General features: G+C 43.9%; 1 protein-coding gene across 1 annotated transcript in view; it reads left to right on the top strand.

Moving 5' to 3' along the window:
• The first annotated feature begins 4,029 nt into the window (after positions 1-4,029).
• LOC132872685 (sperm flagellar protein 2-like) overlaps positions 4,030-15,280 on the top strand; it is a 236,466-nt gene continuing 225,215 nt past the window's right edge. The window contains exons 1-9 of the mRNA XM_060907666.1: positions 4,030-4,087; positions 4,287-4,389; positions 8,332-8,584; positions 8,983-9,153; positions 10,750-10,887; positions 12,269-12,345; positions 12,646-12,802; positions 13,389-13,577; positions 13,739-13,926. Of these exons, the coding sequence (XP_060763649.1) occupies positions 4,030-4,087; positions 4,287-4,389; positions 8,332-8,584; positions 8,983-9,153; positions 10,750-10,887; positions 12,269-12,345; positions 12,646-12,802; positions 13,389-13,577; positions 13,739-13,926 (1,334 nt within the window). The remainder of the gene's footprint in view (positions 4,088-4,286; positions 4,390-8,331; positions 8,585-8,982; positions 9,154-10,749; positions 10,888-12,268; positions 12,346-12,645; positions 12,803-13,388; positions 13,578-13,738; positions 13,927-15,280) is intronic.

Raw genomic sequence — 15,280 nt, 5'->3', positions numbered from 1 at the left:
ACACTGAATTAATGAACAGATAAACAAATCAGGAAATAAACATACAGAACTACATAAAACAAAATTGTTAACAATTTATACTAATCTATAATAATTACTCTTTCATGAGAAAATGAGCTTTATCTCACAATCACAAGATAATTAACTCATGATCTCAAGAAAACAGCATTAAACATTATTGCAAGTGTTCTCAGCTTCCGTAATATACAGATATAAATGTACCATTTAAAATAATTCCTTAATTTAATTGTTAATTACAAAACAATGTTTTCAGGAATATATCAGGAACTGAAGCGTGAGAATGAATTGTCGCTCCTGAGCCAATCAGAAACGAGGAGTTTCTTCAAGTTTTCCATTTGAGATTTTTTTTAAAAGAAAATAAGAATTATCACAATGAACAAGTTTTAATAAAAATCATTTTTCTTTATTATTTTCATTTGTGTCCAAATTCTGTCTTTTCATATAAAATATTTAAAGGGCAATCTGTTTACGATAAAGTACATAATACATATACTGCCTGGCCAGGAAAAAGGCAGACAGTCTAATATTTTGTTAGACCACTTTTCATTACGACGCAAAATCACTGTAGCATTGTTTCAACAATCTTATACAACGCCATACAGCTACAGGAGAGTCGAACCACTGTCAAGTGTGCCTAGCATCCCAGAGACTCTCAGTAGGGGTTAAGGTCGGGACTCTCATCTCGTCTCATTATCTGTAGCCGCTTTATCCTGTTCTACAGGGTCGTAGGCGAGCTGGATCCTATCCCAGCTGACTACGGGTGAAAGGTGGGGTTCACCCTGGACAAGTCGCCAGGTCATCACAGGGCTGACACATAGACACAGACAACCATTCACACTCACATTCACACCTACGCTCAATTTAGAGTCACCAGTTAACCTAACCTGCATGTCTTTGGACTGTGGGGGAAACCGGAGCACCCGGAGGAAACCCACGCGGACACGGGGAGAACATGCAAACTCCACACAGAAAGGCCCTCGCCGGCCATGGGGCTCGAACCCGGACCTTCTTGCTGTGAGGCGACAGCGCTAACCACTACACCACCGTACTGCCCGGTTGGGACTCTGTGGGAGTTAATTCATGTGTAAATGATTCCTCGCGCTCTCTGAGCCACTCTCTCACTCTCTGAGCCCTAATTTTATTCCATCAGTGGAAAAAAAAACCCACTGATGTGACCCTGCTCATTCAGGACATTCAGGTCGTCAGCTGACTTCATTTTATTAAATGGTATTATTCATTTTTAACAAACAGGATGCAGTATGTAAGAGTCCATAAAGCAACCTCACAATCTAAATCCATAAGTACAGGGGCTCCTCAAGGTTGTGTGAGTTCCCCTGTACTCTTCACCATTTATACGAACGAATGTGTGAGTAAACACTCACACAACTACATTGTTAAATTTTCTGATGACACTGCCATTTTGGGCCTTTTGCATAAAGACCAGGATGCAGCACCATACCACCTAGAAATTAAACAGTTTGCAGACTGGTGTGATGCCCATCACCTGGTTGTCAATGTAAAGAAAACGGAAGAAATGATATTTGACCCCAGAGCAGTTTCTGATTCAAGACCAGTATGCATCCACAACACCCCATCAGTCAGGTCTGCTCCTATAAATACCTGGGTGGACTCATGGACAGCTCACTTACATGGCATGTTCACATTGACAGTCTATGCACTAAACTCCAGCAGAGGATGTATTTTTTAACACTGTATGGTGTTAGTAGCAGGCTTCTGTTTTTATTTTTTCAAATGGTTTTAGAAAGTGTGATACAGTATGGTATGGAAACCTGGTATGGGAATCTGACTGTCCAGTTGAAAGTAAAGTTGGGGCGTCTGGTCAAAACTGCACTTAAAATTGTTGGTCATACAGATCAAGGTTATATGCAATCTCTCTATGAAAAGTCAGTGCTCAGGGAGGCACTGAAGATTTTAGATGACCCCACCCATATATTGCACCAGGAATTCACTCTGCTACCCTCAGGGAGACGTTCTAGAACACCACATTGCAAACTGAACAAATATAAAAACTCTTTTCTACCAACTGCCATAAAAATGCTCAATGACAGATAGCAGCTATGCTATGCAGTACACAGTTTTTTTTTAATGTATAGTTTTATGTTTTTTATGTATAGGTCTATGTTTTTATGTATTCTATGTATTGTCTTAATGTACCGTATGAATGTTGTATGTGTTGCAGTGACTGTTTAAGCCTAACACAAATTTCCCCCCTGGGGACAATAAAGTACACTCTACTCTACTCTACTCTACTCTACTCTACTCTACTCTATTGGCTCATTTGAAATTTCATGACAGCAACACATCTCAAAAAAGTTGGGACAGGGGCAATAAGAGGCTGGAAAAGTTAAAGGTACAAAAAAGGAACAGCTGGAGGACCAAATTGCAACTCATTAGGTCAATTGGCAATAGATCATTAACATGACTGGGTATAAAAAGAGCATCTTGGAGTGGCAGCGGCTCTCAGAAGTAAAGATGGGAAGAGGATCACCAATCCCCCTAATTCTGCGCTGACAAATAGTGGAGCAATATCAGAAAGGAGTTCGACAGTGTAAAATTGCAAAGAGTTTGAACATATCATCATCTACAGTGCATATCATCATCAAAAGATTCAGAGAATCTGGAAGAATCTCTGTGCGTAAGGGTCAAGGCCGGAAAACCATACTGGGTGCCCGTGATCTTCGGGCCCTTAGACGGCACTGCATCACATACAGGCATGCTTCTGTATTGGAAATCACAAAATGGGCTCAGGAATATTTCCAGAGAACATTATCTGTGAACACAATTCACCGTGCCATCCGCCGTTGCCAGCTAAAACTCTATAGTTCAAAGAAGAAGCCGTATCTAAACACGATCCAGAAGCGCAGACGTCTTCTCTGGGCCAAGGCTCATTTAAAATGGACTGTGGCAAAGTGGAAAACTGTTCTGTGGTCAGACGAATCAAAATTTGAAGTTCTTTATGGAAATCAGGGACGCCGTGTCATTCGGACTAAAGAGGAGAAGGACGACCCGAGTTGTTATCAGCGCTCAGTTCAGAAGCCTGCATCTCTGATGGTATGGGGTTGCATTAGTGCGTGTGGCATGGGCAGCTTACACATCTGGAAAGACACCATCAATGCTGAAAGGTATATCCAGGTTCTAGAGCAACATATGCTCCCATCCAGACGACGTCTCTTTCAGGGAAGACCTTGCATTTTCCAACATGACAATGCCAAACCACATACTGCATCAATTACAGCATCATGGCTGCGTAGAAGAAGGGTCCGGGTACTGAACTGGCCAGCCTGCAGTCCAGATCTTTCACCCATAGAAAACATTTGGCGCATCATAAAACGGAAGATACGACAAAAAAGACCTAAGACAGTTGAGCAACTAGAATCCTACATTAGACAAGAATGGGTTAACATTCCTATCCCTAAACTTGAGCAACTTGTCTCCTCAGTCCCCAGACGTTTACAGACTGTTGTAAAGAGAAAAGGGGATGTCTCACAGTGGGAAACATGGCCTTGTCCCAACTTTTTTGAGATGTGTTGTTGTCATGAAATTTAAAAATCACCTAATTTTTCTCTTTAAATGATACATTTTCTCAGTTTAAACATTTGATATGTCATCTATGTTCTATTCTGAATAAAATATGGAATTTTGAAACTTCCACATCATTGCATTCCGTTTTTATTTACAGTTTGTACTTTGTCCCAACTTTTTTGGAATCGGGGTTGTACTTTAATGTCAGTGTCTGTGGATATTAATGTCAGTTAATTCTCCGTTGATGTCCAGTCGGTTAAATTTCCCTCAGGAATCAGGATGCTAAGCTAACACTCGGAGGCTGCGCTTCACGCGCTTTGTTACCATGACGACGCTGACGCCATTCGGCGAGTTGTTTACAAAGGGCTGAAGGCGACGTTTCTGTAGCAACAAAGAAACCGTAAACAAGCCGCTTCCGGTGTGAAGAGTTTCTGAGAGGAATAATTTAACTCTGAGTTCAGTAAAATGTCTGATATTCTGTGTCAGTGGCTGAACTCTGAGCTTCGGTTGTCCAGGACAGTCGGTGAGCAGCTGCATGTTCCTGTGTGGAGTCAGTTAGCTTTAGCCAACATCATCTCATCTCATCTCATCTCATCTCATCTCATCTCATCCAGTCTAATCTAATCTAATCTAATCTAATCTAATCTAATCTAATCTAATCTAATCTAATCTAATCTAATCTAATCTAATGTGATCTGTGTGAATGTTGTCTGTCAATGCAGAGCCGCTTTCTTTGGCCAGAGATTTCTCTAACGGGTATCTGCTGGGTGAAATCCTGCACAAACACCAGCTCCAGGAGGATTTCCACCAGTTTTCCAAACACAGGTGTGGATTACATCACTGCACTTCCTTTAATACAACACAACTACACATCTGTACAAAACATCCATTTATTTACCTGCTCATTAATGAACAGTGAAAGCAGCATTCACACAAACTGTACATTTATTTAATTTTTTCAAATTAATGTTGTTAGATTCATTCATTTCTTCATTCATCTTCAGTAATCAGAACCAGAACCAGAACCAGAATTGAATTTACCAGCTGTACAGTGTGACCCAGCATGTACAAAAGCAGGTCACAGGGTGAAGAGTCGTAACGTGAACGTGTGAGAGGAAGAGAATCCGTGTAAAAATAGCTGAGCTGCACAGCGTGAGCCGGAAAGTGCAATAAAAGTTCACAGCATGATGTATGACACGAGCATGAGATGTTTAAAATCACAGTTCAGAGACGAAGTGCATTAATGTCACAGATGGAGAGTGTGAGGTTCGAGTCAGTGGGGTCTCGGCCCTTACTGATGAGGAAGCTGCAGTGGGGAAAACGCTGGCCTTGTGGCGTGAGGTTTTAGTTCTAATGGACTGCAACCTCCTACCAGAGGGCAGTGATTCAAAAAGTTTGTGTCCAGAGTGAGAGGGGTCGACCGCGATCCTTTCTGCTCTCCTCGGGGTCCTGGACTCGTACAGGTCCTGAAGGTAATGAGTTCAGTCAGCGGTCAATGTTGCATAATTGATGAATGCACCAAATTTTTCATATTTCATGCATTTTTAGGTGGAATTTTTAATACTTTTTATCGACACTGCTCATAATCTGCTTTGATAATATGAATTTCTCATGTCTAAACATGCCCCAGACATAAATTAAGGCAGGTTAAATATGGATATATTCAATGTACACATGCTCCAGATAGGTTCACCCACAGCACCGTGTCTGGAGCATGGTTTTGTTTGGATGGCTTAAGGGCTTCCCCAAAACACTGGTTCCTCACTGGCTCGGAAAAAGAACCTTTGGCATGTAACTGGGGATACCCTAGTGCATTGTGGGATGTGTGCGTATGCAGATTTCAAACCATATACACTACAGCTTGTTCAATACTTAAACCATGCAGTTGAACCATCAGCAAGTCTCGTGAATTTGTCACAAATTGTCCAGGTAAATTGTGCGATCTGCACAAAAAATCAGATGTAGTGAAACAGACTGATCTCTTGTGCTCAATATGGTGCTTTCACTTTGACTATTCAAGCTGAAGAACAAGTGTTTTGCTGCTTCTGAACACCAGCACCCTCATTTCAGAATCGTCAGTTATATGCAGACGAAGTTAAAATACCCTAATATGCATATTTCCTTCATGGTGTTTATAGCCACTTTTAAAAGAGTATGGTTTGGCCTCTGAAAGCATTTTCAGCCAAACTTACTGGCAAAATACAAAGGTTTTTGTTTGTTTGTTTGTTTTACATTATTTAGGCCTAATTACTGCATGTATGCAAAATACTATGTACCTGCAAATTATATGAAATATGCAAAATAGCTGGTTGAGACACTTTAAAGATGTTCATGGCCCACAGACACTTCCAGATATTATTCAAGCAATAAAAGAAAAAGAAAACCTATCGATATTACCATTGATCCTCATAAACTGTATGTAAATTAGATAATTTTATGCTAGTTAGTCTCATTAATTATGCACAAAATAAATAAATAAAACGCCTGGATTCTGCTGGGGAAAACAACAGAAAATTTCATCAAATTTTGCAATTTAGTAACAAAATTACACAGTTTTTTCTTAAAAAGAGTGCCATTGTTCCTTGCTAATTAACTCGCCCAGGACGGAGTCCACCAGGGGGCGAGGTATTGTTTTTGGTGGGTTTCTTTGTTTGTTTCTTTGTTTTTTTGTTAGCAACATTCTGGGAAAATGGCTGGACCAATCTTCATGAAACTTTCAGGATAGATGGGCATTGGTCTCAAATAGAACCTCCAACATTTTGAGGGTCATCCAGTCAGGGTCAAGGTCAAGATCACCAAAAAAGTCAAAAGACAATATCTTTCTTCATATTCATCATATTTACTTCAAACCAATTCAGAAATGTTCATCTTTCAATTCTGCTTCCATTGATATACTACATGATGGGGTCTCTCTCATAGTTTTCTTAGTGGTTGGGGGTCAAATGTCATCACAGAAGCTGATGGAGGACATCACAGCCTCTGTGAACTCATCCACACTGTTGGTCGCAGTCCTGAACACATCCCAGTTTGTCCAGTCCAAGCACACCTGAAGGTTCTCCACAGCCTCATTGCTCCACATCTTTGTCCTCACTACAGGTTTCCTCAGCTTTAATTTCTGCCTGTATGCAGGAATCAGGTGGACCATGATGTGGTCAGAGTGGCCCAGTGCAGTGGGGGGGTGATGGGCCCTGCTGACTGGAGTGTAGCAGTGATCCAGAACATTCTCCTCTCTGGTCAGGCGTTTAATAAACTGTTTGTATTTGGGTAATTCATGGCTGAGGTTACCTTTGTTAAAGTCACTGAGGACAGTAACTATGGAGTCCTTGCACATCTGCTCCACACTCAGTATCTGGTCGCCAGCATGCGCTGGGTGTTCTGCATGTTGGCCTGCGGTGGAATGTAAACACTGACTGGAATGAATGAAGCGAACTCCCAGGGGGAGCAGAAGGTTTACAATTAATGATAAACGATTCCAGGTCAGGAGAAAAGTGCTGCAGGATCACGGACACATCACTGCACCAGCCGCTATTTACATAAATCAGATTCCACCACCCTTCGTTTTACCGGAGAGATCTGTGTTACGGCCCGCTCCGAAAAGGTGGAAGCTGACCAGCTGCAGTTCAGAGTCTGGTACGAGTCCTCATCGCCACGTCTCCGTGTAGCATAAAATGGAAGATGAATAAAAGTCCCTGTTTCTCTCCACCAGCAGCTGGAGTTCCTCCAGTTTATTGTACAGTAAGTGAACATTGGAGAGAAATATCGCAGGTAGAGGAGTGTGAAGTCCGTGCTGGTGTTGACGCATGAGCGCACCAGTGCATTTCCCTCTCCTCCGGTATCTCACTGAGTGAGCAAAGGTGATCGCAGTTTTGACCAGAATGTCCAATATTTCCACAGATGACACCATAAAAGTTGGTAGTAAGTCTGCTGGAGTTGTTCCCCTGATGTTCATGAGCTCTTCTCTGGTGAAAGAGATTCGAGTATCGCAGCAATGAAGTGAGTTTACAAACAAAATAAGACAAAACAGTGCACACTAACACACAGAGGCAGCCATCTTGGTAATCAGCAACCACTTTATCCTGGTCAGGGTGGTGGTGGATCTGGAGTTTATCCCAGGAAACCACTGGGTGTGAAACAGGAATACACCCTGGATGAGCAATCAGTCCATCACACACAGACTCATACACTCATTCACACCTGGGGTAATTTAGTGTCCACCTATCAGCATGTTCTGGGAGGGGTGAGGAAACCAGAGAACCCAGAGGAAACCCACACGGACACCGGGAGAATGCGAAACTCCTCCACACAGCACAGACAGTATTCTGAGCTAGGAGGACCTCAGGGAACGCTGGAGCTGTGGGAAGGGTTATGTTATTTACGCCTGATTTTGTTGTTGTCCAGAAAAATCAGATCAAAAGAATCATTTGGTTGTGAGAACAAATAATGTGACTCTCACTGGCAGGCAGTTTAGTGCCACTAACACAGCCGAGGACAGTGTTGTGGAGTTGTGAGAAAGTTGTGATTAAAATTTCAGACTGTGAGCGCTGGTACAATGCTCATCTAAAATTCACCAACAGTAGGACAGCAAACTCACGGGACAGCTACAGATACGTTAGCGCTGATGGAGAAATGTACCGTAAATGAAACATGCTAAAGGACAGAAAAATACCCTTATTACCTCAAGCTCTCATTTTTCTAGTGATGTTCTATAATCACAGGTCTATATTTATCTTCAGGATCTTTATCATATAATCTGTGTGTGTGTTTTAGCACAGCTAATGCCAAGCTGAACAACTTTACACGTCTAGAGCCCACGCTGCAGCTCCTGGGCGTCCCCTTTGACCTAGGCATGGCCAAAGCGGTGATGCATGGCCAGCAGGGTGCGGCCACACGCCTGCTCTACCAGCTTTACATCCTGCTGCAGAAGAAGACGCGTTTAGGGCTGACAGGCGCCATGCTGAAGACCATGCAGCCTGCAGCCGTCGCCAGACTGCACCGTGTGGAGAAGCACATCTACACCGAGGTGCTCCACCCACTGAGTGTCTATAAATCGTATCACAGTTCTCATCTCATCTCATCTCATCTCATCTCATTATCTGTAGCCGCTTTATCCTGTTCTACAGGGTCGCAGGCGGGCTGGATCCTATCCCAGCTGACTACGGGTGAAAGGCGGGGTTCACCCTGGACAAGTCGCCAGGTCATCACAGGGCTGACACATAGACACAGACAACCATTCACACTCACATTCACACCTACGCTCAATTTAGAGTCACCAGTTAACCTAACCTGCATGTCTTTGGACTGTGGGGGAAACCGGAGCACCCGTATCACAGTTCTGTGTATATATATCCTGATGGAATTGGTGTGTGTGTGTGTGTGTGCGTGTGTGTGTGTGTGTGTGTGTGTGTGTGTGTGTTCCAGCGTTTGAGGACGATGGTGAAGCGTGAGGCAGATGTGAAGATGCAGAAGATCGCACAGCGCTTCGATAAGAGAGGCCGTGATGCATACCGATGCTTAGTGATAGCTGAACTGGAGCGAGAGGAGAAACAGCGCCACCTGCAGGAGCAGATGAGACTGCAGGACATCCAGAAGGTGAAAAACTTTCTGTGTGTCTTCACTGGCACTCACAGTACAATGTGCTAAGTTCTAATTTCTACACCAGTAAAATATAGAACAACCAGCTTACTGATATCTCGATAACTCGACAACTGTCTGACTAGCTGGCTCACAAGATAGCTGTTATGCTAACTATCTGTTGTGTTAACAAACTGGCTATTGTATGAATTAGATTAGATTAGATCTTTCATTACGTCCATCAGTGTTCCCTTCATCATTCCCATATAGAGCTGGATTGCATCTGACATCACGTCCTCCTCATTAGATATGCAAAACATGAAGTGGTGGTCAGCTGAACTCACTGTTCACAAAGCGTTACTATCACTGCGGCTCCTTGGTCGTCGTTAAAATGCTCTACACTTGCATTGTTTTGCGCTGCTCGAATCAAACAAACCGTGAAACTGATAAAAGTTTCTTCCGGATTCCCCATGAAGTGATAAAAAAGGAAAGAGCAAAGGATTTGACCAAAAGACAGTGAGAAAGGTGGGTCTTGAACCTTTCGCTGTGACGGAAGGGAGCCGAGTCGAAGAACACTCGAGTCTGCAGCAGTCGCTTCGGGAAAGGTTTGTAAATTCCTCAGATTTATTTCGTTTGGATTCACAAATCACTTTTCTCACCATTTTCTGTTATTCTGTGATGTTTTGAAGTTCAGGAGACGCTTCAGTCCTCAGACGTGTTTTTGTTTACTCTTTGATCGTGGTCTCCATATTGTAAACTAGCGCGTATGTTTTCACTTTATTTATCAGGATGTCTGAGTGATCTTTACAGGGACGATGATGTAGACTGAGCTCCTACACTGAACTAGAGAGAAGATAATCGAGACGATCCACAGAAACACAAAAGCAGAGCTCACTAGTTATCAGCACGAAACTGCTTCCCCGGCCGTGCGGTTACAGCGAGCCGTGATCACGTCTCTGTCCTGTTTCACCAATCCCCAGGTCTTTAAGGGGTTTCTGTGGATCTTTGTGAATAATTTAGAAGAGAAGAGCTGGAAGATTGGTAATCAAGCAGCTGTGGTTTGTTTACACCCCATTCTAAAACTTGTAGCATCCTAGCAACCGTCGTAAAGACGCGTACAAAAAGCCCAGAAACTCCTCCTCCAGGCAAAACCGATACAGGATTTATCTTGTCGTGTCCTGATCTCCAGATCTTTAACCCAGGCACATATAAAAAGTTGTTCTCCTCCATGATTTTCCAGGTTTCCATCTGTGTGTCCGTGTAGAACGACATCCGCAGCACCAGGGAGTCTGAGATGTCAGGGAACTCAACAGATGGATCATTTTCCAACTCCTAGAAAAATCCTTCTTTGTTAGCATGTAAGGATCTAATCCCATCGCAAAGAGCAGCTTTCTGAAGGGATCTTGACCGTGCATCGGCCTCGAAACTGTAAAAATAGTCGGAGACAGTTTCATTTGCTCTTTACATAACGGCAGCCAAATCAGTTTCCCTGACCACCACTTCATTCACCGGAAGGAAACCCACAAGCAAAAGTCATGTGACTGAATGCAACCTGTTTCATTAGGAGTGTGTGTGTGTGTGTGTGTGTGTGTGTGTGTGTGTGTGTGTGTGTAGCACCGACAGGTCCGTCGGAAGCAGCAGGAGATAATGGATCGTATTCAGACAGCTATGGTGCAGATCCCCAAACCTCCAGTGAGTCGGTCAGTCAGAGCGATGGGCAAACACAGACACCACCACCAACCAGACACTCAGGTACACACACACACACACACACACACACACACACACACACACACACACACACACAGCTTTCATCATCTCCTAACAACTAATTCCTGATTTTAAACAAAGAAACAAATCCTCTATCTGTTATTGTACCCAGTGCTCTCAGCCAATCAGAACACACTGTACTGCTCTCAGCCAATCAGAACACACTGTACTGCTCTCAGCCAATCAGGACACACTGTACTGCTCTCAGCCAATCAGGACACACTGTACTGCTCTCAGCCAATCAGGACACACTGTACTGCTCTCAGCCAATCAGGACACACTGTACTGCTCTCAGCCAATCAGAACACACTGTACTGCTCTCAGCCAATCAGGACACACTGTACTGCTCTCAGCCAATCAGGACACACTGTACTGCTCTCAGCCAATCAGAACACACTGTACTGCTCTCAGCCAATCAGAACACACTGTACTGCTCTCAGCCAATCAGGACACACTGTACTGCTCTCAGCCAATCAGAACACACTGTACTGCTCTCAGCCAATCAGGACACACTGTACTGCTCTCAGCCAATCAGAACACACTGTACTGCTCTCAGCCAATCAGGACACACTGTACTGCTCTCAGCCAATCAGGACACACTGTACTGCTCTCAGCCAATCAGAACACACTGTACTGCTCTCAGCCAATCAGAACACACTGTACTGCTCTCAGCCAATCAGAACACACTGTACTGCTCTCAGCCAATCAGAACACACTGTACTGCTCTCAGCCAATCAGGACACACTGTACTGCTCTCAGCCAATCAGAACACACTGTACTGCTCTCAGCCAATCAGAACACACTGTACTGCTCTCAGCCAATCAGGACACACTGTACTGCTCTCAGCCAATCAGGACACACTGTACTGCTCTCAGCCAATCAGAACACACTGTACTGCTCTCAGCCAATCAGAACACACTGTACTGCTCTCAGCCAATCAGAACACACTGTACTGCTCTCAGCCAATCAGGACACACTGTACTGCTCTCAGCCAATCAGGACACACTGTACTGCTCTCAGCCAATCAGAACACACTGTACTGCTCTCAGCCAATCAGGACACACTGTACTGCTCTCAGCCAATCAGGACACACTGTACTGCTCTCAGCCAATCAGAACACACTGTACTGCTCTCAGCCAATCAGAACACACTGTACTGCTCTCAGCCAATCAGAACACACTGTACTGCTCTCAGCCAATCAGAACACACTGTACTGCTCTCAGCCAATCAGAACACACTGTACTGCTCTCAGCCAATCAGGACACACTGTACTGCTCTCAGCCAATCAGAACACACTGTACTGCTCTCAGCCAATCAGTAGCGATGTTAAACTGTGTATGTATTTGTTTGTTTGAATATTCAGAGTGTTCATTATCAGATCAGTGAGTTTGAGAAGAACAGGAAGAGACTGTCTCCTGCATCGTGTTCAGCCTCTGTCAGGTAAACACCCCGTGTGTGTGTGTGTGTGTGTGTGTGTGTGTGTGTGTGTGTGAGAGAGAGAGAGAGAGAGAGAGAGAGAGAGAGAGAGAGAGAAACAGAGAGAGAGAGAAAGAGAGAGAGAAGAAAGGAGGAACAGAAAAAAATCACAAAAAGAGAAAGAAACATATAATCATCATCTTCCTCCTGCTGAGAATGTTAGAGTTAATGAAAACATATTGGTGAATGTCTGTGAGTTTCAGTCATCTGATGGTTTATCAGAGGTGTGTGTGTGTGTGTGTGTGTGTGTGTGTGTGTATACAGTGTGCAGGTGAACGAGGAGCAGATGGAGGAATGGAACAATGCATATGTGCAGAAGATCAGGAAGCGTCTAGAGGAGGACGCCACGGCGCGGGAACAGAGAGAGAAACGCCGTCGCCGAGCGCTCATCCAACAGCTACACGCACATCAGACCCATGAGGTGTGTTTATCACACACACACACACACACACACACACACACACACACACACACACACACACACACACACACAGGTTTGAATGGATGGGTTTGAGTGTGATGAGGGAGTGAGATGTGTTTGAATGATAGAGCCCGGGGGAGTCACACAGGGGAAAGAGATGAGGACATAAAACAGTCCTGGGACAGACAGAGCAGGTAACAGGAGCTGCTGAGGAAGAACTGATCACAGGATCCTCACTGAGAGCGTTCTGTACACACTACAGGATAACAATAATGTAGATAACAGATATAACACTGGATAGAATAAACCAGAGCAGTGTGATCAGTCGCACTGAAATGAGTATTAATAAAGCACAGTCACGAGAAACCACAGAGAGGAACATTCGTCCTCTTTAACACACCTGCTTTAGTGCCAGAGTAACACACACTCCTGTGTATCTTTGGGAAGTCGAGCTGTGTGTTTATTGTTAGTTTAGCTCGCTGGCTTTGTGTGTCTTTCCTGGTTTTGACCCTCAGTTGTTGTGTGTGTGTGTGTGTGTGTGTGTGTGTGTGTGTGTGTGTGTGTGTGTGTGTGTGCATGGCTGCAGGAGATGTTGCGGGAGGAGCAGCTGATTAGGCGACTGATACGACAGTCCCAGCAGGAGAAGCGAATCGCAGTTCAGCTGATGCAGGTCAGAGAGCAGAAGGAGGTTCTGAGGCAGAACCGCATCCTGAGGGAGAGAGAGATCCACCAACAGAGACTCAAAGACTTCCAGCAGGCCCTGGACCGAGAGGCAGTGAGGAAACACACCATACACACACACACACACACACACACACACACACACACACACACACACACACACACACACACACAGTACATGGACAAACACACACAGACCATCACTATAACTGTACATACACATAGTCATACATTGTGTGTGTGTGTTTATTTCAGGCTCTGCTGCAGCAGGACCGAATTAATGGGGAGGCGGAGCTGTGTAAAGAGAAGGAATTTCACAAGCGTCTGGCTGCTGAGCGTGCTCAGTCCAAACACCGCAAACACGTCAACATCTGCAGGGAGATTCTGGAGCAGATCGTGGATCTGTCTACCAAAGTTGGAGAATACCGCCTGCTCACTGCGAAGTAAGACACACACATGTTCACGCTTGCGTATACACACACACACACACACACACACACACACACACACACACACACACACACAAACCCCATTTCCAGAAAAGTTGGGATATTTTCCAAAAAGCAATAAAAACAAAAATCTGTGATTTGTTAATTCACATGAACTTTTGTTTAACTGACAAAAGTACAAAGAAAAGATTTCAGTAGTTTTACTGAACAACATTTGTATTTTATAAATATAAAAAAGTTAGAATTTGGTGCCTGCAACGTTCTCAAGAAAAGTTGGGACAGAGGTGTTATTACTGTTGTGTTCCATCCCCTTTCCTTTAATAACACTTTTGAATCGTATGGGATCTGAGGATACGAACTGTTGTAGTTTTGCAGTTGGAGTTTTTGCCTGTTCTTATTTGATACAAGACTTCAGCTGCTCAGCAGTCCATGGACGCCGTCGTCTGATTCTCTTCTTCATGATGCACCATACATTCTCAATAGAAGACAGATCTGGACTGGCAGCAGGCCAGTCAAGCACATGCACTCTGTTTCTACGAAGCCACACTGTTGTAGCCCGTGCAGAATGAGGTGTGGCATTGTCCTGCTCAAATAAGCATGGACTTCCTGGGAAGAGAGACGTCGCCTCGATGAATATATCTCTCTAAAATCACAATATATCAATGGTACCTTCATACACATGCACCTGCCCCATCTCGTGGGCACTAATCCCCCCCCCATACTGTCACAGATGCTGCTTTTACACCTTTCTCTGATAACAAACTGGATGGTTGTGTTCACCTTTGGCACTGAGAACTCAATGTCTGGTTTTCCTGACATGTGACTCATCCGACCATAGCACACATTTCCACTGTCTTTCGGTCCATCTGAGATGAGTTCCAGCCCAGAGAAATCAGTGATGTTTCTGTAGAACATTGATGAATGGCTTCCTCCTTGTGTAATAAAGTTTGAGGTTGCATTTCTGGATAATAATAATAATGATAATAATAATAAGTTAAATTTATATAGTGCTTTTCTCAATACCCAAGGTCACTTTACAATTATAAGGAAAGGGAGGGAAATAAATAAATGCAGCGGCAGACTGTGTTAAGTGACGATGGTTTTCTGAAGTCCTCCCGAGCCCATGTGGCTGTATTTGTCACATTTCCATGACAATTTCTCAGGCAGTGCCGCCTGAGGGCTTGAAGGTCACGCCCATTCAACAGTGGTTTCCGACCCCTCCATTTACACACTGAGACGTCTCTGAATTCCCTGAATCTTTTCACAATGTTATGGACTATAGATTCTGAAAGATCTAAAATCTTGCAGTGAGAAATGTTCTTTTTGAATTGATGAACAATTCTCTCAC

The sequence above is a fragment of the Neoarius graeffei genome, chromosome 24, assembly GCF_027579695.1.
Source record: "Neoarius graeffei isolate fNeoGra1 chromosome 24, fNeoGra1.pri, whole genome shotgun sequence".
Lineage (NCBI taxonomy): Eukaryota > Metazoa > Chordata > Actinopteri > Siluriformes > Ariidae > Neoarius > Neoarius graeffei.
This window is presented reverse-complemented; position numbering and strand designations above follow the sequence as displayed.